Here is a 23049-nt window from a genome sequence, read left to right on the forward strand (position 1 = left end):
TCTCAAAAACAGTTCCTTTTACTTCACCGTACTTGTTTGTCGGCTGTACCTTTCACATTCAGACCTGATTTATTTTTTATTTTAAACATATTAAACTACAAGTCGTTCATTGTTATTATTTATTGTTAAAGACTACAACATCCTTCCTAGCCTTTTTGCCTTGTGACCATTACATAGAAAAATGTGTAGTTGGGGGCCTTGGGGGCCCTTGTCATGTTTAAGGTGTCTGTACTTTTTCAGGGGACCTATTCAATTGTCAGTCCCCTGCAACGCACATTGAATTGCAATTACCTACATGTAGCCTGTGACAGGTCCTATATACAAATAAAGTTTGATTGATTGATGATCAAGTTGTTTGCAGTTTCACCACACATGATGTTTCCTTCCCTAAATACCTGTACAGGCTGAAAGGGCACAGCCAACAGGCATTTGACCCAAAAGGCTCAGTTTGGGAGTCACTGGATTAGGTGAAGGGGTTATAAAGGCTGGTGCTTTTATTTTGAAAGGGTAATGCCGGTTGCAGGTGTGTCCTAAAGTGGGAGTCATGCCGTTTGTTTGGTTAGCACCTGGCCAACAAGAAAACAAGGTTTGTCAATCAATACTAAATCTACTTTCGTGTTTCATCTTGAATGGCATTAGCCTATAATGCAGTTTGTGTAGTCCGTTTAGCCTAACTTCTGAAATATAAGACTATTCTGCAGTCTATCTGTACTGCAATTTATTTTGACTTGGTTTAACCCATGATCCTCAACAAACAATTTGCAATTTGTTTTCTTCCTTGAATGTTAGTCGGGGACAGCTCTCAAAGCAACTTAAACCTAGCTTACATAACGTTATCCATTTTCAAAATGATATAATGTATTGTCGGATTATTTAAATAAACAGGCAAAATGCTAACGCACTTTAATTCAGCCGCATCACTGTTTAGTGTCCCCTGGGAAAAATACATTTCGGCGGTCTGATCTGATCGCGTTTCTGTGTTGGTTGTGTTTTCTCTATCTTACTGCAATGTCTCGTTTGCTTTGTCTATTTGCACGTGTTTTCTTAATTTCCATTGCACTGAGCTCTCAGGTCCACCGTACAGTGTACCGTCATTTAATTCATGTTAAAAAGCTATTGCTATATACTCCTTGGCTTTGTTACTTTAATGTAGAAATGCTGCAGACCACTATGGAAGTGTGTATTGAAGTAGGGCCCAGCAGGGCAAGCATGCTTGAAATGAGATGGTTGGATCTGCATTTATGTTGAATTTGTGTTTGTGTTTGTTTTGTGTGATTTAACTTGTTTTTTCTAAAGTACATTTTTATTTAAAGGGGACCTATCATGCAAAATGCACTTTTATACATGAATATGTGTCCCCGGTGTTCCAGGGAACTCACCAAGTGTCAGAAAACACAACCCTCTCTATTTTCCTCCATACCCAAATCTCTAAAAAAGGGGCTGCAACGGATCTGATAAAAACTGATCCAGATTTGAACACTTCTATGTCGTCACAGAAGTGGCGCTACGGCTATTGAGCCAACTCTCCACCTATCAGGGGAATGTGGGGTTGGGCCACAGCCGGCCATTGCCGCTCGAAAGCGCTGGAGACGCTGTAGTACATATGCCAGGCCTGTAAGTGGCGCTGTAGTCTGCCACAAAAGCAGCGAAGAAGACTTCCCGCCCATAGTTACCATGGTTACCCTTCTGTTCATTCTCCGCTGTGGCTTTTTGTCTCCCTCCCCGAGGCAAGCGTTTGCTCCCGCTGCTTTAATTCAATGCAATCCCTCCCCGTCGAGGCAAGCACTGTAATTATCTCCGGTTAGTCCACCAGCAGATGACAAACACCCACCTCTCCGCCTCTTCCAAGGAACGAGGGGACCGTGCGGCAGAGTTTCAGTTTCAGTTTCTTTCGCCGGTCAAGATGTCCGTTAAAGTTTAAATCTTCCGGACAAAATTAGAAAAGTGCCGGTCAAAGGTCTTCTTTGTTATTTATTGAGCTTTAAAACAAATGAATAACGACTCTATATAATAAAACACGGAGGACGGAGATCTCTTTTTCTCCCCCTCTTCTGACAGCCCAGCAGCTGATCAGAGCATGGCTACCCTCTCCTGCAGGGGGGCGTGGTCAGCAGAATCAGACCCGTAGACAGCAAGCAGCACATAGAGCGAAATGAGGCATGGCTAAAATGCATGATCTGTTTGGTATTTTGAAAACAGAAACGTATAAATATACCTTATATAGGTATGGCCCTACAATATATCATTTAAATATAGCATGATAGGTCCACTTTAAAGTGACATGCCTAGAAATACCACCCTATTGCAGTCTGACACATGGTAATATTTTGATTATGGCATGTTTTAACTATTGTGTGTTCACGGCATGTTTTTTTGGTCTGCAGTATTATCAGCTTTTTGTGGCTTGACCCCTTTAAAGAGTTATAGACTTTATGGCTTACCGTTTGTAAACTATTTAAAACTACCTCCACCTGTGACAACAGTATATGACATGGCACACTGATGCATTAGTACAATAACATTGTTGTATTAGTACTTTTACTTAAGTAAAGGATGTGAATACTTCTTCTGCTACTCTACTCTAAAGTTTCTAATACTTCATACAGAAGTCAGTAATGTTCATCTGGTAAGAAGGCCTAAGATCTGATGATTAAATGCAGTCTGTTAATCAAGATAGAAAGATTGGTGCACTTTATAAAGAAGAAAACGGACACACAGCATCAAAATATTTCACTGCAATTCTTAACATTCCTGTGTCTCATTCTCGGCTCTCCTCCATCTGCTTTTTAGATTATTGTCAAACTGAGAGTGTCACGGTTGGTACATCAAGCCTGTCTGCAGACACGCTTTTTGACCCTCCCCCAACACAATTAGTGTACACCTGACAAAACGTCATACTGCAAGATAGGATGTGATCACATCAACAAAAACAAACTTGCCTTCTAACAGAAAGACTTTGCCATCATTCCACTGGCAGCAAAGTCATCTCTGTAAATCGAGGACTTTGTTGTGGTCTGAGGTGCAGATGCTGCTCTCAGATGTTTATCAAGAATATTGGGGCTTATTTATATCTTCTACATTTCCTTCATCTTTATCACAGTGTTCTGGCATGACGAAACTTTAGATTGGTTGATGGAAAAAGTGAGAGTGAGCGCAAAGTGAGGTGTCCAAGGATGTGGATGGTGATTACTCACAAAGCCGCCCCGAATGTTGCCAAACTCTTCAAGTTGTTTTCTTCTTCCCTGTGAGTCATGTGGTAACAGAGCTTCCTCCTTCCCAGCGGTGGTCATGGGAAGAGGCTCCAAGCAGGCGGTTAGTCAGCAGAAAGGCATTGAGCTCTGGGCAACAATCGACACCTTGTAACATACACCACAAACATTTCCAGCTAAAACTCAACACATACACACCAGTACAGGTTTCCAAGGGTCTAGATTTGTGTTTTGAAACTTTTTGGATCTCTGGTTTTATTTTTTAATTAAAAAAAAGAAGCTATTTTCTTTCAGGAACATTTTTACATCAGTATAATTGTGTTGGCTTGCGGTGTCTTTTCCTTTTCCTGATGTTTATGGATGGACTCCAACTATAGTGCAGGTTGCTGTGGTCTTACTGAGTGACTTAAAGATGTGATAAATGAAGTGCAGCTATAGAAACTGTGAACCTTTTTCTGACATTTCTAATTGCTGAACTCTCATCTTTCACATCATCTATTACCAAAGTATTGCGATGCCATGAGAAAGCCAAGGAGCGCGGTGGGGTGTAGGAGACACCACCACTACTTTTGCAGCATGCATAAATCACCAGGCTAATAAATTGAAAGCTAAATGACTTCTTGCCCTTCACATATATCATGGAGGTAAAACAAATGAAGCCTTATATACCCTAGAGGACATAGGAATGCTTCTGTTCATAACAGTGATTTGTGTGTCACCCCCCTTGCTGTTAGCTGCAGAAATCCAGAGTCAAACTGTTTAGACTCATGCATGTAGCAGCATGGTTGTTTATATCACATTTTGCATTTACATTTTATTTTTAAGATTATTAGAAAAAACAAAGAAATCCCCAAAAAATGTTCTGCATTTAACGTAAAAAAAAAATCTTCAGAAATGTATCAAATAAAAGAATATATATATATATTTTTGTGATCATAAAATAAATATATAATGTGTAGCATTACATTTATATAAACATGACATGCCATGCTGAGAAATTCAGGAAATTCATCTTTTGTGCTTCTGTGGTAATTTTATTTTTGTATCTATTGAGTCATGATTATACCATCATTATTTATTCAATCATTTAATAGGTGTTGGTTAGCAATTTCACATGGAATTGAACACAAATGAGAAACTGTGGACAACCGAAGAATCTCTCATAATATCTGTACAATGGCGCCACCCATTGGAACAAATCTGTTAGGTGTTTAGGGGCTACCATTAAAACACAAAGTACTGTGATGCAGATGTGCATTATTGACCTCCATTAGAGTGAAATAAAGGCCAATAAATGTGATTGCAGCCAGAATGAGAACTCATGGATATGGGAAGTTGAGTAACTGGGAAAATGTAACAATTTGCAGACAGGAAGCATGATATAAAGGATAGTCGACATCTTCTCAGCTAATGCATCATCCATATTTCTATGAAAAAAAGATGCTAATGGACTAAGTTGTTGTTCTTGGCAGTTAGCTGGGATAAGAGCCAGATAAAACAGCAATCTCAGCATTTATATTCCTCCTCCTTAAAGAAAATAAAATCCTGCCAACCTCTCCTTAATCCCGCCTGAATCACCACGGCAGACTGCTCCGCTGAGATGGGTTTGTTTGGGAGGTCTCACCTTGTCTGAAAATTGTCCGTTCTGAGACACCTTTTGAAATGCAATCTGGGTGAGTAGTTACCTTGAATGAAAAAACAGGATACAGATGAAGTATGTTGAGCAAAGATACTGCACATAGCAGAAACAAAACCTCAGAATTCTGGATGTGTGCCTAGCTTAATCCATTACTGGACTTTAGAAATTGCCGCTGAAGTTAAGGGATGCATGAGTGTGTGAGAACATTTTCAGAGTCAAATTTTGCTCTGCAGCGAATGCACAGGAGACAGAAGATGTGTTTTCCTTATTAAAGCTGAATACTCTCATACAGAAAGCCAGCGGTGCTTGGTGTCACAGAGGTTTGGCAGGAGTGTTGGTGACAAGGACTGCTTAATGTGTTAAATTGTTGATGTGTTAGTTAGAGGAACAGCAGTGGCTCATTTTGGCAGGGAGCTCCCAGTGAAACACAACAGCAGCCTGGAAGAAGCTGTGGACATAAATACACTTTGATGACTGTAATATATATTCTTTTGTTGACATTAAAGTTTCACTGAGACTACTCAGTCCAGGGTTTAAATGACGGATGATAGTCAGCCCTTCCTACAATTAAAAGTGCTCTTTTGTGAGTGAAGTGGTTAAAATAAGATAGACAGTGGTCTACTAAGTGGATGAGAAAACGCGGTACATCAACAAAATACAGTTGCTTAAGGCAAAGCATTGCGGTGGTTCTGTTGTGGTATAGAGTTAATTTTCCGAGTTTATATTTCCTGCTCCATAAACTGGGTAAATGCCAGGAAACTCAAAGCATGCAAAATAGTTTTCTCCCAATAGGAAATGAGTCATTCAGAACAACAAGGCCCATAATTATGGTGAACAAAGGCTCACTTAATGGTAAAAACTGTTGACTAATGAGCCAAAATATTCTGTGCAAGAAAAAAAGCCCCGGTGGAAGTAACACAAAACACTTACGCTACTCTTGTTTCTAAAGCAAGGTTGATTTTTGTGTACAAGCAGTCTTTTTGAGTGATTTAAAAAAAAATGTATTTAATTATTTCTTAAATAGGAATATAGTACTTTATTTGAGTCTGTGGAAAATGCTTTGAGCACTTTATGAGAATGGAACAATGGAAGATAAAGAGGGGCTGAGAGGACTGGTGACATTATACGCTGACAGACAGTGAAGGAATGAACAATCCAGAGCAGATTGTCGAGAACTTTGCGGGGTTCACGACTGCAATAATTCTGTTTTCGTTCTGATTTATTCTTTTTTTCTGTTTTTTTTTTGCCTGTGTGTTGTGTTTCTTATCATGTTTTATAATTCAATTTCATATGTTTATTTTAAGCAAATCAGAATTGTATCTGACACTGACTCTTAAGAATAGTTGTGTTTTCAGTTATAGCAGGAAGAAACACACGTGCACTGTTAAGCCTAGTGATGTGCACATGTTGCAAGCTTGAATAAAAAAGGAAGGTTTATTTTATTCAAATTCTTTTTTTTTTATTACATTTATTTTCAGGCTGCTAAATATATTTTGCCTGCTTATCGTGCCACACCATTTTTCTTCTGTTACCTTTTTTTCATGTCAAACTCAGACAGGCACCGACATTCATAATAATGATCCTATCTGCACTCTCACACTGCTGCTATAAAAGGCTCCTAAAACAAAAGCAGTCACATTTCATTCGTCACAAAATGATACGCTTCACTGCACCTGAAAAATGGGGACCTTAAAAGGCAGTGTCCTTTTTAAAATTGGTGCCTCGAACATTTTTCATCTGTGTCCCTAATTTGGCTTTCACACTGTCAGGGCTTCACCCTGTGTCTTGTTGTGACAGTAAAAGATACATCCTTCACAATATTAACACTTTTATCGTCTATAGTTCAGTTGTAATGTGCTCAGGCATTGCTTACACTCCACATTCATGCATATATTTTTATAGTAGCATTGCTATCTTACTTTTCGGTAACTTCTGATATCTTGCACTGTAACTGAGCCCATGACACTGGCAATAATAGATCACAGCTGCAGCAACACTAATCAGTACTGATATTTAATCATTGTTCTCGCTTCTATAACTAATTGTTAACTATTTATCTATGACGGGTCATATGTTTGAGCTTTAGGGAGATAAACCTGCCCTCACTCATGTTCCACTCTCACTTAAACAGTGAACCTTTGTTCTCTGTGTTTGAGGAGTCCCCTATTAAATGCTTAAAACGTTGTTATGTAAATGTCTTTCAATTGCGGAATTTCTCTATTGTTGAGGAAATACCATTGACCAATTAATCTAAAGGTTTTTGCCATGATCAGAAAATAATCTTGACCAAATGAGGTTCCCTGTACTTTACTTGCTGCCAGAGAAGTGACACAGTTTTGGCTAAACCACAGCAATAAAAGGGCAAACAAAGAAGCAGGATATGACCAGACTACTCTTGGTTTTTAAAACAACGATAGTTATTTGAATGACTGAGAATCCAGTAGTTGTTGTTTAACATTTAGCTAAAGATGAAATGCAGTGTTTAATATCCCTAGTGTTATCCTTGGTGTTCCCTCTAAACACTGTTTATCACCAGCCCTCACAAATAAAATACAATCTTACAATCACTCTTAGCTCAGAGATGGAATCAGCTCCCTCTGTTGCCTGATACCATTTTTATTTGATTTACTTTTCCCGAGGTGCATTCAGAGCCAAAGGAAAGTGAGTTCAGCGCTCTGTTTGATAGAGACCTGGCACACAATGCTCCGAGCTGAAACTAGCTTGAATAAACAGGAAAAGCAAACAGAAAATCAGTGAAAAACACTTGAGGGTAAAGTCATTTGTTTCTCTTAATACTACTTAAACTAAAGATGTCACATAAGCTGCTTATTATTATAATTATTGAATTATAATATAATAGTAGCACTATAAAATAAGCAATCCCTCATTTAGAAAACAAATTTGATAGTTTATTTTATATTTATTTGTATCCTATGCAACACACCTCCATTTCAGTGTCAAAGATATCAATCATTGTTAAACATGTCACAGACTGAGGCCCTGTGTACGGTGTATGGCACCACTCTGAACAATAAAGTTTCCATTTCCCAATGAGAACCTGATCATACAAACATTGTATAGCTTATGAAATGATCCACTTTGAGCATATCTCAAACAGCACAGTATAAAAAATAGAACATACATTAATATTTCTAACAATAGTCAATGACACTTGTATAGTAGCATCTTCATGGTTTGTTCACTGGCATCAGGACATTTTCCCTTTGGTAGACTTTTATACTGTAGGCACACAAACTCCAATAAAGAGCATTATACAGTCTGTACTGCAACCTTTGAGATTGTTAGTTAGCAACAGTGTTCACATTATTATACTATTAACTACTTACAACATATTACAGAAAACTTAACATTTAAAATCCCTTTGATACAAACCTTTACACAATCCATTAAAGATTGTGGAACCCTTTCTTTAAAAAAATAAAAACTAAACACAGTCAATGATTTAAGCAGTGTAGATTAAGAATTAGATACATATATAGCATTTGACCTTCTCTTCATGTGACACACTTTGCATTAACAGTGTTATGGTAATGTGTTGGGTAATTTTAGCTTACTTTTAAAAGGCAAAGGAATACATTCTCAAAACAAACACCTATTATTGACACCCAGCTGATGTCAGTGTGGAAGTACTGACCTCATAGCATTTAACTTTAGATGATAAACTATAATTAACTTTCACGTTAGCACTTAATTTTCATCTCTTTTCATGATGAAGGGTGACATCCAAATATTTAGTGCAAGTACCTTATTGAATTTAAATAAAGTAGCTTCTAATGCTTTCTTAAGAAAAACAATACAACAAAAAAAGAGCAAAGTACAATAGAAAACATCAAAACCTCATTTCTGTGTAACAAAACTTCTCTGTATTTCCCAAGTGCCTGAGAGTTAATGTCCTCACTAAAGTAAAGTGTAAAGTTTAGGAATTGGGGTATGCGGAGACGCGGAAGATATTGAGGCAGTTTGCCGTGATCAGGGCTCCAGTCAGCTGCCTCCACTGTCTGGTGGCAGGGTTTTTCATTTTGTCCAGCGCCAGGTGCAGATCCTGGATCATGTCCCTGTAGCTGTCTCCGTACCTCAGACTCCAGGAGTACAGGAAGTCATAGGCGGGCTTCCACATGGACTAAAAGGAAATAAAGGAATCAATTTGTAGAATAGAACTTGCATGATACTCATCAAATAAATGCCCCAAGATCATTATTGTTCAACTGACCTGGGCCCCAACTTCTCCGCTCTTCCCTCGGTGCGGTGCCTCATAGCCCGCTATCTGAGAGCTGGAGAGTTTCCCCATCTTTTCAGCGAGCTCCCTCCATCGGACTCCCAGCTCGACAGCGGTGGACAAAATGACTGTTTTCTGAATCACCTGCGCCACGAGATTCACAGAGTCCATCTTCAACAGAGCCTGCAGTGGTAAACACAGAGATAAAGAGTCACAAAACGACCAGGCACACAACATCAGCATTCAGACTGTGAAATTGTTATAGCATGTTGTGTACATTTAAAAAAAAAAAAAGTGTTCTTTTGACAGTGGCAATTTACCAGAATGTAAACCATAGTTTGTCTCAACTTACCACCAAGAGCTCATGCAGAAACTTCTTCTTGCTCTTCTCAGCGTGGCAGTCTTCCTTCAGTTTTTCCAGCACGCAGGCCACTTTATCCGCCTCAGATTCAGCGTGCGTCCGTATTATGGTGTCCAGAGACAGTTTGCTGTACCCCAAAGCATTGGAGAACCCTGTCCAGCTGGTTATGTGCTCGGTGACCAGTGTCTGGATGGCTGAGTACATGTAGGTAAGCTTCTTGAAGGGCAGTGTCATGTTGTCCAAGAGGACCTCTGTGGTGATTTGAATGCCAGTGAAGTCCATCACCTGGTCCCTGGTTATGAGCTTAACGTTTTTGCAGTGAACCAAACCAATCCTGCCTCGGAGGAATCCGATATACCACTCCTTTGCTTTCGAGTTACCCACTGACCTCACCGTGTCTTTGGATAGGAGAGCCACCGTGTCCCCCTTGAAATACTCCAGAAGGTAGTCTACACGTGGCTGGCGGAAAACTGACTTCAGGGCGACACCGTACCACTGTAGCTTCACAGGTCTGTCTGTGAATTTGTTCAAATCTGGAACATTTTCCTCAGGAATGGAAGTGCTTCTCACCATTTCAGTTTGCTTTTCTATGAGCCTCGGCGCTCGTTTTTCTGACCTGATGGGTGCTGCTGGAGGGGAAGGCACGTCGAAATGAGCCACAGCTGCAGCGTTAGAGTCCTGCACTTGTAGATCTAATTTAAAAGGAGTCATTTCTGTGTTACTAGCACAAGACAATGCAACTGGCAGATGCAAAACTGTTCCTATTTTGAGCTGACTTTCTCTCACTTCTTTCAGTTGGTCCTCAGGTTTGATTTTAAAAATCGAGTTTGTGATGCTAATAGCAACATGCAGGTTGTTCAGTTTGTCAGGTTTAAACCCATGTTTTCCCCAAAGCTGCAGCACAAGTGGAGGCACGTTTTTGTTTCCTCTGAAGGTAACTGAAAACGGAAGCCTTGGAGGGACATCCTCATGACCGCAAACTATTATTACAACCTTGAATGATGGATGGATGTACCTGGGACCGTAAACTGCTACTGTGATTCTGCGATGAAGGTAATCCCACACTGATTTAGCAGGAGACTGGATTGCAGATGCCTCTGCCACTGCTATCACATAAAAATGTGTCTTTAGGTCCTGCAACTTCATCTGTAACATATCTTTATAAATGTAACAGTCGCTCACTTTAAGATAAGGTCCCTCTTTTTTGTGGGACACCAGTCCGACCACAGTAGTCATCACCTGACTCAAATGGTCGCTCTTCACCTCTCCAGACAGTTTCATCTCCAGAGAGATGCACTCCTTCATGTTGATGTTGCTGAGCACAACCTCTAGAAGTGGACTCATGGTTGTCACATAGTTATTATTGAGTCCAGGAGGAGGGTTTAGCAGTGCCTTAAGTGTAACTTCCTGGACTTCTCCAGGGGGAACATGACCTTCTGGGATATGGATGCTAATATCCGAGCCAGGCAACTGCACTGAGCCTCCAGTGTGGTCGATCTTGCAGATAACCTGAAAGTCCGTGGCTTGTGTCTGAGCCCACCCTGGACTCTGGCTCATCAGATTTAAGTCCAGACATGAGCGAGTGAGCTGCCTGTGGCTCAGCCAGGCCATCTTGTAGGCCTCTCTGTCATTCTTTAGCCACTCAAAATCTGGGTTTAGCACCGTCCCCGGCGGTTTGAAGCTGTTCTCCCGTTTCGGCACTTTTTTGTCCAGATCTTCCAGGATGTCGGAAGCGCTTCTCCATCTCCCAGATTTGTTGCTGACTTTGTGTTTCTTTTCCAAAAACTTCCCCACATTGCCTTCATCTGAAGACGTGCTTATGGCGTCGTCGTCATTTGAGTCCAAATGTTTTTCATTGTCTTGTTTTACATTTGATGTGTTGGAGATGTGTTTGTCTGTGCTGCTGTGTACAATGTCATCTAAGAAAGGGTTTGATCTAGAGAGTTTGTTCCAAAAGGGATTTTGTGACTGAGATGGACTTGCAACTTCCGGTTGTATAAGTGGCCACTCGGAGTTCGGGGTCACACACACACCTGTGAAAATATTAAGAATTTGGTTAGGACGTCTGTTAACGTTATCAGAAGGTTTTGAGATTTAGAGAACAGGCCTCCTCTGCTTTTACCATTAAGGTTGTCACTGGTTGAGGCCTTGTCATCCAGATCAATCAGTGTTCCCTCAGATTTGCTCCGCATGAGACTCCCAACACGATTGAAGGACCTTGCTCTTCCAGCTGCCATATTTTCATCTGTAAACATACAAACTATTTTCTTTACATTTCTTAATCAATCTGCAGCTTTCACTCTTTAATAAAATAATAATGTTACTTAGTCCTATAGCAATGAAGTAGAACAAAAATGATTTCCCAATATATTGAATTTCACTTTTGTCATAGTAAAAACTGCAAGAAGAATATTAAAACCCATACTTTTTAATTAAACCCATCTAGGGCTAAAACTATTGATCAAGTAATTGATCCGTTTGTTTACAGAAAATAAATATTACAACAATATTAATGACATTGTTATTGTTGTTGTTCTTACTATTGCAAGAAGAAGCTTTATAAAAGCTATGTTTTCTTAGTGTCCCTTTCATAGTAAATAGAAAATGTAACTTAAAAAACTTATATAGGATTAAGTGTGATGTGCATTTGTTATACTTTATGTCCTCTTTACAAAGATGATTAAAGAAAATCAATGGATATATTGATTAAATAAAAGTAATCTTTAGTTTCAGGCCTACACATAACCAGATGTATATTTTTAAATGCTGTGACAAGCGACGAAAACTAGTACCTACACAACAAAAGACTTGAGAGTAAGGTTATTGTTTGCTCTAAACTACCCTCAGCACAGTGAGCCTCAGGCTCTTTGCAGTCTGCTACAGGAAAACTGTTTCTAAGCCTGAAGTCTTCAGTCTGTCACTGTTTGCGTAAAAGGACACTACCCATTCATGACTTGTCACAGTGAGTCAGTCATTAATAATGTGGTTACTTACACCAGTGCACAAAAACAGGTTGGTCTTGTCAAGCCTATGACACAGTAGTCAGTTCTCTCAGCACTTGTTGCTATGAGCAAAGTGCAGTGACACTGTACTACAGACTGTAATTATGTATATTCTGAGCAAATACTGCATGGTAGGATTATTCACTTTGCACTGTACTGAGATTCCTGTAGTAGCCTACATATAATTATATTCAATACCAAATAAACTAACCAAATAAACTAATCTGATCACAATCTGGTTCATGTTTGTTTTATTTGTTTAATCAGATTAAACTATTCTCAAACTAACCTGGCATTCATTATTAATCCAGAATAACGATCGCGCAAACATTAAACCTCCAGTTTGTCAAACCACAGCCAACAATCATACTGACATGTAGTCTGACAGCGTCTCAACAGGTGTGTGGATACTCAGAAGTTACACAATAATACGTCTATTCTATAGGAGACTTTCTTTTATGAGAGAGCGACAAGAATAAATACCAAATACGAGAAAAGAAAAGAAAGTTAGATCTTACCGTCGGCATGAGGTGGTTGTAGTTTTGTTTCGGAGAGCTGGCAGGAAAAGAGGTCAGCCCACTATCATTTACACTTGTTCTTTTCTTGGGCGTATCTATGATGTTCACTTCCTTACGTTGCAGCGTTTTACTCTGTTTGCTCTCAGGCACGGAGCATTTTGGGACAGGGAGTTTGATAATAATACAGGAACCCCGACGGAGGAGTGGCCTCTCTCGGTTTAGAACTACAGTACCCAAAATGCACCGCTCTGTTTACGCACGAGACTTACAACACCTGAAACTGAGCGATACCTGCAGTTTCGACTGGAGTCTGAGTTTAGTGATAAGCATGCAAACAAGCCTGCAAAAACATGCTCACTTTGTTTCAAGGTTACTTATTGGACACACAACAAACAAGATTAACCCACCAAGTTAGCAATTAGCCTACCAAGTTAGCAATTAGCCTAAAGATACAATATTATATACATTTACTCTGAATTATCTTGTGAACGCAGCATTTGGAGAGTTAGTCAGTGAAAGCAGGTCCTTATACTTGATGCAGTACATTAGTAAGCCATAAATAACAACATTACTATGCCTATTTCTTCTTATTGATTTGTAATTGATTTGCAATTTATTTCAGTAAGAGAGATAGTTCAGTTTGGTTGTCATTATCACAGTGTTTTGAGTGACCTTTATGTAAAGTTTAGATCAAAGCCAAGATGAACTAAGGGTTCATCTCATCAAGGAAACAAGTCATGTTGTCTACCTAGCAGCTTTATACAGATTTACTGTGATGAATGACTGAATAGATCACTAATGGATATTGTTGTTGGATATTTAATCGTCATGGAAATAATACAAGAAAATCACTATTTCAACATAAAGGTAATACTTTATTAATCTCAAATTTGGAAAAAAAACTGTGTTGCAGCAGCATGTAAAATAAAGTATTGCACATTATAAGAAATAAGAAAAGAGTAGAAAAAAAACTATTATACAATATAAACATCTCAAAATAGAAGACAAAACAGAACTAAAAGAGTGAAAATGTAAAACTTGACCGTGCATATAAATAAAATGTAGATTGTGAATATAAATCAAATGTAGACTGACAAATAAAACACTATTGAAGGGCATATGAAATTAGATATAAATGTAAAATGCACAGTGAATAGATAAGTCCAGTTAACAAAAGAGAAGCTATGGAGCATGAGTTCTCTGCCAGCCAGAGGTGAGTTGTTATAAAGTGTTGTTGCTGTTGGCAGGAATGTTTTCCTGTATCTGTCCTTGTATTTCAGCTATTTACAAATGTGTTGCATGCCAAAGTGTATGAAAAGTAATAACCTCATTTACCCATTTGAAGGAAGCCTACTGTTTGTTTTACAACTGTTATCTTTGTCGATGCATATCCATGCTGAAGTTTTAAATGTCCTGTCAGAGCTGTGGTCTTTGGATGCAGGCCCTGGCATCCGAGCTCTAAAGGAATGTAAGTAAGCACTCTTGAGTAGATAATGAATTGTCATGTAGCCAATGTGGTCAGTGGCAGCAACAGGCTGGACTCCAAGACTAATTAAAATCCCCCTACTAGAAAAGTAAACAAACTTTGTATACTTCTGTTTTTTTTTTAGCTAAATGTCTCTTTGTTTTACATCATTCATACGAACCGGAGCTGTGCCTATAGCCGGTTTTAACTTGGATAATATAAAACTTAACAGCCACAATCTACTCACCTCTCACATTCCACCAAAACACAGTTGCAATTATGTCACTGTCAGCACTGACTTTAGGATAGAGTATCTAAAGCAGAAGACAGATGTGTGAGCAGTGAGCAATATGAATATGGCAATAGCATGCTCTTTGTGATGATTTCTGTTTTTAACAAATCTTATTAAAAAAACAAAACCAACAATGAACTAATCCTAATACTTAATGCCTGTGTATCCAAAGCCTAATATAGCTTATTCATTACATTACATTACATGTCACTTGTTAGACGCTTTTATCCAAAGCGACTTACATACTCAATACTGTGGGCAATCCCCACAGGAACAATTTGGGGTGAAGTGTCTTGCCCAGGGACATACGACATGCTGACTGCAGTGGTAGACTGCAGTCAGCAGTGTGTAGACTTGTAAAACTAAATTCAAACACATACATGCTGCTGTTTAATCTTTACCGTTTCGAAATGACTAAACCTTTTTAATTATGAAGAAGTCAGAGAGAAACTGTTCATATTGTGTATCTACATTTTGATACATTGATTGGCCTATGCTTGAAAGTAACTTCACTTTGCTGCCTCTTCAAAAGGTCTTTATCTAAACAGAATACACAATACACAAAAATTGCTTTGTGTTTAACATTGAAGGAATGTTTAAATTGCTAGGCAAACTGCATTTTTACCTCATGGATAATTAGATGCATTGTCATCAAGTAAGAGTAAAAGACAGAGTTTTCGGCTCACCGTTAGAAAGTTACATATTTGTGCCACTTGGTGGAGCCATTTCTCCATCATTTATTTGTTAAGACTTGTGTGTGTGGTTTATATATTTTTTTTAATCTAAAACCCAAGAGCTGTAGCCAATCAACCATGTAGGCATTATCTGCTCAGTCAACCCCATTTTAAAAAGCCTGAATAAAGTTGTAACTTGGAATTCTTGCTTGATATTTTGTTGGTTAATTGATGAGCAAAATAGATGCCATTCAATTTCCTTTAGATTACTCACTGTTGCAGCTATCTTTGTAATGGTCAACTTTAAAACTCCTTCAGTATATATTGCAATAGGGGTATCCATCCATCATTGTCATAGTGATTGGAAAGCTTTGAAACCTGTTTGTAAAGGCTATGACATTTGTTACAAAAATACAACTTTTAGCTCTAACAAAGCCAACAAAACATAACTAATAGTAAAAAACTAATTTCACTTTCACCAAGGTGTTGGATGATGTCTCACCTGCTGCAGAAACCTGCATCCTGAGTGGAGCAGTCTGTCACTTTGTGGCCATCCTTTTATTATCTTGCTTGTGGTTTATATAAGATTCAGCAGCCCAAAGGACATGGAGGTAGGGTGGGATTCACCACGAAACAACAGACGAAAATCCAAGTGTTTCTCTTCCATCGGCAGTGTTCCATAAAACACGACTTTTCAGGTAGAAAAGTAGTTCTCTTTAATCCTGTATTTATTTTATAGACACTTATGTGATGCATTCATTAAATCTAACCATAATCAGACCTCTGTGAGGTTCAGTCGGCAGGTATTCCACTCAGCGATCAGACAGGTGAAACGCCACCTGTGACGTAAATGATCTAGATTGCTGAAATCATTGTATAAGGGCACCGCTGTCAGTGTTGCAGCAATTACTGTTAATTATTTTTGACTAACCTCTTAGCCTTGTCAAATTGCCTTTCCCGGGAGATTGGTTGGTTTGATGACAATGACAGTGCGGTTGGTGGTTTTAACCACAAAATTGGCCACAGATGCATCAACAGCGAGAGGTGTTATCAGAGCACTGATGTTGTGTTAGAAAACCTAAATACAAATCCTCATACCTATTGTAGCTGGAGCCTCCATGAAGCTTTATTGAAGGCTGTGATTAAGCTTGATTTTATAAGGCAGAATACAACCTAAAAATCCCTGATGCATCCAAATGTCTATCAACCAGTGTAGGATAATGTTATTTCCCTTTTGTGTTGATTGCTAGATCAAAGCTGGGTTTGCCTGCTCACACACTACATGCTCTGACCCAAGCTGTTACCGAGGCCTTTATCCACAGTTGGCAGCTTTGCTTTATTCAAATGAGGGTAGCGACGGAAATCTCCTTAGAGGACCAGGTGAGTGGGAAGATGTTAATAACATGCCAACACAGAGCTGTGCACTCTCAAGACATAGGCTGAAAGGACTGTGTAATACTAAATGATCCCTTTATAACCGTTCATACTTCAGTCGTCTGTTGAGGCGGTTGAAAAGTTCAATGCTAATTATTTTGTGTGCAGAAAGTGATGTCTTCTCTCATATGTTTGAAGCCAGTTTGTGTGAAATATATATTAATAAACACAGTGTGATAATAGTTGTGGTAATATAGTATATCAATGTATACATTGTTGAATATAATGTTCTGTAGTCCAGGTTTCTGTCTGTTTACAAAAATGTATTATTTATTTTTACCAATTACTTTGCAAATAATGCAATCTTGCCTGGAATTTGAAAACACTTATCCTTCCTAAATCTGTACTAAACCAGTATAACATAAACAAAAACGATAATTTGGCAAACCTTATGCTAAATAACAAACTTGACAACATAACAAGGTATTTATGTTTCCCCATGGTTATTTTAATTGTTAATATATTTTCCTCCTTGAGTGGTGGAAAGCCTTTGTGTATCTGACTGTACTGACGAAATGTAGCTACTCCAAATACTAAACTAAATTAGATGGCAAACATAGTTACAAAATAAGCTTGTACGTATACATATTATCTAACAATTCCTGTCTGTAATTATTTGTTTTTTGAGTAACACAACACAAGTAGTTCGAGGATGATTTTGTGTCCAATGTAACTGCGCTGCAGGCCTTAAATGTTTCCCTATGCCAGAGGGCTTCAGTAAATAAACTAAAATACTTCTGGACTTTGGCTTTGACTAAAGAAATACTGCCTTTCCTGGGTAGGACAAAACAAATCTTAATTTTAAGTTTCTTCTGTACGTAGCTTGGATTATTTTAGAAATTAGACTTTATTGTCATTGCAGCATTGTGTGCTTGACTGCGTCGTCATTGAAAGAGTATGAACAGCGTAGAGGAAGAAGAGCATCCAAAGGTGGAACTTTATCCCTCCGAGTATGTGTATGTTTCTGGACTTTTAGTGTGTCAGAGGATGACAATTGAAAGTAGAGAGGGAGACGAAGGTCAACTACTGTAATTGTCACTATCATTATGGTGTTTTTTTTTCAGAAAGCCCAGTTAGAGAGTGAATATTCTTGGCTCTGGAGAGATGTCCTGATGTATTGCATCTAAAAAAGCTGTCCTCTGTATTGGAGAGAGACACCTGTAGGTACTTTTACTTTTATTTGTCCTATTATTTGAAACGTTTTGAAAGAAAATATCCACCTGATTACATTTGAGTTCTAATCAGATTGGGCTTCAATCCTGTCTGAAGTAACACTAGAACCTCAAACAGTAAATTGCTGGTGAAGGGGGAGGAAGTTTGGACTTTTTGATCGCTGTTGGTTAAACCTAGAAGCACTAGATGGCGCTGCAGAGCTGTGCTTTGAAAGATGTCTGACAGAAGTTTGAAAGATACTGACTTTAGGTTAACATCACCGTAAACCGTACAAACAGAAAACGTACTATAGCCTAATCAAAGTAATATACAAGTAATAGAAGGGCTGATGTTTTCCAATCTTATCATGTTTTCTTTAAACACAGTTTAAATAATTACTTGAATGTCAGTGCGCACAGTATCATTTTTATTTTATGGGCATACATGTGATGCGTTAAAACCCAAGAAATAAAACATTTCCATGGGGAAAACTGGGGTTATCTCTATTATCAGTTCTAACTGACATAAACAATAAAAAAAAACAAAGCTGCTTGCTTGGATAAAAACGTTGATAATAAATACATGAAATCTGTTGTCGTTTTCTGAAAACGTAAACTTTGAATTTGTTGTAGTTAATAGCAAGTAAGCGAAATCCTAAAACAAGACTCCTCGCCAAAGAATTATATTTTCATAAATTGTAATACGCAAACAAATATTTTTCACATTACTTTCAATAATATATACTTTTATCTGTAAACACTAAATATAATGTGCATTCATTACCAACACAAAACGGAATAACACTTAAAATGTGTGCGTAATTTTAGGATGTCTGCTAAACTAAAACAGTTTGATTACCATGGAAAAAACAGCAACCCTGAATTATTATATTATAGTTTTTCTTGAACAACCAAAAGAGGATTGACAGCAAGAAGACGGGGAATTCAGTGAATTACGCGCTTTTTATGCTTCAAATATTGAATAAAGATAAAGTGATGGGTTAACATGTTCAGGCGGTTTGACCTGTGTTCACTTTGGCCTCAGAAGTTTGATGTTTTATTTTAAAGCTCAACCGAAAATCTGACAAAGACCGGATATTGTGCATTATTTTTATCGTATTTTTTAATGTTCTATTTAACTGTTTTAAATCTTTTTTGAAATGTTAAATAATTTCGGCCTCGATCTTGCTGCAGGCCCTTTTCCACCCTGACTGTAAACACGTGTTAAACCCTCTAGCTGTACACGGATGTCATGAAACGCAACACCTGTTATTTCAATCATTATATTAAAAAATAATACATAATGTAACACAAAAATATGTAAATTCAAAAATGTTTTCTGCCGTCCAAACGTAGATTTTCTCGACTCAACAATCAAACAAACGTGAGTCGATCAAGTGCTTCTGAATTCATACTGACTTTATTGAGTGGCTTACATAAAAAGCCATTCTCGGAGGGAAAAAAATATCATTGTAAAATTAAAATCACTTTACAACATGCGTACTTAAATTAAATGAGTGGGTAAACAGTAAATTATTTCAGAACCTTACAAATAAATTCAAAGTGCGCCTAATGATAGACCCCTAAATACAAGAAAACTCGAGGTTAAATATAACTCCCCACAATACATTTCATATGTCAAAGAAAAATCCAAGTACATTTCCGTATATTTTCAAATATTTACTAGAGTCCATATACAACTAGAAATACCTATACAAAATCGTCTCCTGGACAAATACATTACTCACCTTTACATTGGTCTGTAATTATTCTAACCTACATTTCTCATTATGTACAACACATTTTGCAGCGAAGTGTAAGTTACCTCGCCACTTAAAAACTTGACTTGACGCACATACTGTAGGCTGTTGAATAGCAATATGTGATATAAACCTATAACTGCTCTTCCATTATCAAACGCTTGATAGGATCATACAGATAAAACGAAGCTATCCCATCCCGAATAGTTTTTACCACACTCTACAGGTATTTGTTACGAGCAGTCCATCCACAGGGACACAAATTAACAATTTCTCCTGCTCGATAATAAAGTGCCAGAGTTTGGTTTTGAACAATATTTATGTCAGGAGTAGCACAACTTTTCAGGCCTACATTTTTCACAGCAGTGTTAATCATATATGTTGCTTCTTCTATCCTGGGAAATTAAACATCAAGGTAGAATTCAGGAGTTTGAGTTGTGCCCTGTTCCAGTGTGCCCACAATAACACGCTCACACCGCAGAATTAATCAGAAGTTTCTGATGGTACAGCTATGAAATTATGTAATTAGTAGTCTTAAACACTTGGAAAAAGTCAAAGAAACGTAGTGGCCTATTTTCTCATTGAATGACAACACTCATTTTGAAGCATTAAGCATACAGCAAAGTATGTCCACTTCAGTGTCTTCTCGGACAGTCCCGTCACAACACTTTGTTGTTTTACAGTTTTGACTTCACTGAGGGGAGTTTTAGAGGCCGTTCATGCCGACCCCCTGGTTGGACTCAGGTGGGTGCAACAGGTCGGGGGAATGGCACGGAGGGCTCCCCGGCGCGCTGTGCTCGCTGTCGGTATCACTCCCCCTCTTCCCTCCGCTGCCCCCGGAGCCAGAGCCGGCGGACCCTCCGGCGCTGTGAGTTTTTACATGTTTGCTCAGGTGGTCGCTACGCATAAATCTCTTGTTGCACACCGGACAGGCGAATCTTTTTTCCCCGGTGTGTGTGCGTAAATGTCGCTGGAGCTCGTCGGAGCGTGTGAACCTCTTTCCGCAAAAGAGCCAGTTGCACACAAACGGCCTCTCACCGGTGTGCCACCTCAAGTGCGCCTTTAGGTGCGACGTTTTCCCGTAAACCTTCCCACAGCCAGGGATGTGACAGCTGTGGAGACCTTTCCTCCGGAGGCTGGCGCCCGCCGGTCCCAGTCTCTCCGCCTCCTGGCAGTTTGGACAGTCGCAGGTGGCTCTGCCGGAGTACCGCCGGGCAGATGACCTCGGAGACCCCGCTAAAGATGCAGGTGGACCCCCGGAGAGCATAGTCCCCCCTGCACCGGCTAATGGAGAGGGGCTTGTGTCCTGATAAGAGGATAGCACCGGCTTGAAACCGTCCATCAGATGCTGGCCGGTTGACAACAGGTGTGGAGAGGGACTTGTACTGAAGGCAGAGTGACTTAAACTCGAGTAATCAGAATTATATCCGCCCAGGGGAGAGTGCAAGGAGGTCTGGAGTCCACCGGAATGTAAGGACGATTGTAGTGCTGCTCCATTAGGGTTTTGAACATCAATCCATCCCGTTCCCACGTCCCACCACGCCGAGGCTCCGGTGGTCCCGACCTCTCCTGTGGGGATACCGGGATGAGACGATTTGAACCAGGACTCGTAGGGATGCGCGACACTCATCCTCGGGTAGATGCCCTGCAAACTGTCCACTGAGGTGTGCACCTTCGAGATAAAGACTGGCTGGTGGCTGGTGTCTTGACCGCCCCCCGAAACGGACGCTTGGAAAACAGAATAATCGTTTCCAAAGTGTGAACCGGGCGAGGCACCAGACGTGAGGGAAAAAGCACTGGATCCGGAGGAGGTGTTGGGGCAGAAAGAGTCCGAGATGCCAGATCCATTGCGGGACACCCCGTAGCCGGACAGGCCGGATCCGAGGCTGCAGCTGCTCGCTGTGGCTCTTTTCCACGGGTGGAAGCCTTTTCCAAAAGACGAAACTGAGTTATCCGAAATAGTTGATGGTGAGGGGCTCGGGCTCCCTATTTTGTTGCATGTTGCAGCTAACATGGCTAAAGGAGTCGATCCTAATCTCGGCTCCTCCTGAAAGGACAAGACAAGTTGTGAGTGACTGGTCAGTTCAACAAGTTTAACAGGTTCATCACACACATTTCTATGCAAAATGTCAGCTCAAAAGACGATGGTAAGTTAGTTAACTTCTTCCCAGTTTGAAATCTAATTAACTGTTATATTAAAAAAAATGTTTTAAAGTTTACAAATCTTTACAGAAGAGTATATTATCACTTCCTACCTGGACGAACAGAAAGTAGACAACTGAAACTCGACACACAGCGCTTACAAATGCATGCCAAACAGGACACCAAGGAAAACATGCGTGTTTTTCGAGCACCAGGTCAAACTTCTATCCAGTCTACAGAGCCTCAGCTTTCTCATGCGAACCGCTTGCTGAAAATATAACCAACGCACTGCCTTTGCTGCTACTTTGCGGCTGCTGTAAATTTAATCCCTCTTCGCCGGACAATGACACGAACTAATTAAACCAGTAAGAAAGTCCTTTCGACTCACCCCTAGAAGTGAAGTTGCCATCACACAAAAACACTGCCCTCCTCAGAGGATCTTTTTATATTTATGAATCAGAGCACTGTTTTTTTAGAGGTGTGCAATACAATGATGCGTTCCGCCCATTCTTCCACAATTGTAGGCTCCTCTCCGGCTTTGAAGTGCCGCTGTGACACGGGCGACCAATCAGCGGCTCCGTCCCGCCGCACTGCCACATACTACCGTGAGGTCATCAATAGAGCGCCTCAGACAGCTCTCCACCCCCCTCCACCCCCCACCGCCCCCTCCATAATAAAAGACAGCGGAAGGAAGGTAAAGTTAAATGAGAGTGAATTAGGAAGGAGGAATTAGGGGGCCACTTATTGAAATTTTACAGAACATCACGTTCCATACATTTAAAGAAAGCCGGATGATGACCTGTGCTTGGTGATCTAGCTGGCTGTAAATAAAAAGGGTTGGTAAACTTAACTACCACACCGTCAAGAAAAAGATGCACAGCCACGATAATACTTTAAATACAATTAAACTCACATTTTTAAGTTACTTTTACTATTTTCAAATTACTCCATCATGCTGCTTAATGTAGCAATTGGTCTCCGTTGGAAGTGTCATGTCAACTCTTTTCCCCAAGCATAAACATTAGTAAAACTTTAACTGGGTCAACCTCACTTCATCCTCCGCATTGTATTTATTTAAGTGTATAACTTTATCCTGTTAGGCTGCTCAGGTGTTTTATTTTATTTTCTAAAAGCCTCATAGTTTTATTCTTCATTTTTACTCATT

The 23049-nt window shown here is 39.5% G+C and overlaps 2 protein-coding genes across 4 annotated transcripts; both read right to left on the reverse strand.

Moving 5' to 3' along the window:
* Positions 1–7735: 7735 nt before the first annotated feature.
* On the reverse strand, positions 7736–13106 carry macc1 (MET transcriptional regulator MACC1). 2 transcript variants are annotated; one of them, XM_034128012.1, is made up of 5 exons: positions 12967–13106; positions 11569–11691; positions 9438–11479; positions 9080–9268; positions 7736–8989 (listed from the first exon to the last, which is right to left on the reverse strand). In XM_034128012.1, the coding sequence occupies exons 2-5, from the start codon at positions 11681–11683 to the stop codon at positions 8786–8788; spliced, it is 2550 nt and encodes an 849-aa protein (XP_033983903.1). In that variant the 5' UTR covers positions 11684–11691; positions 12967–13106; the 3' UTR covers positions 7736–8785. The 2 variants fall into 2 exon arrangements, with proteins under 2 accessions (XP_033983903.1, XP_033983902.1); XM_034128011.1 differs by lacking the exon at positions 12967–13106 and having other exon boundaries at positions 11569–11701.
* A 6274-nt stretch (positions 13107–19380) lies between these two features.
* Positions 19381–22298, reverse strand: sp8b (sp8 transcription factor b). 2 transcript variants are annotated; one of them, XM_034127939.1, is made up of 2 exons: positions 22273–22298; positions 19381–21789 (listed from the first exon to the last, which is right to left on the reverse strand). In XM_034127939.1, the coding sequence occupies exons 1-2, from the start codon at positions 22291–22293 to the stop codon at positions 20449–20451; spliced, it is 1362 nt and encodes a 453-aa protein (XP_033983830.1). In that variant the 5' UTR covers positions 22294–22298; the 3' UTR covers positions 19381–20448. The 2 variants fall into 2 exon arrangements, with proteins under 2 accessions (XP_033983830.1, XP_033983831.1); XM_034127940.1 differs by lacking the exon at positions 22273–22298 and adding an exon at positions 21998–22101.
* Between the last annotated feature and the right edge of the window lie 751 nt (positions 22299–23049).

The sequence above is a fragment of the Trematomus bernacchii genome, unplaced genomic scaffold (assembly GCF_902827165.1).
Source record: "Trematomus bernacchii unplaced genomic scaffold, fTreBer1.1, whole genome shotgun sequence".
Classification (NCBI taxonomy): Eukaryota; Metazoa; Chordata; class Actinopteri; order Perciformes; family Nototheniidae; genus Trematomus; species Trematomus bernacchii.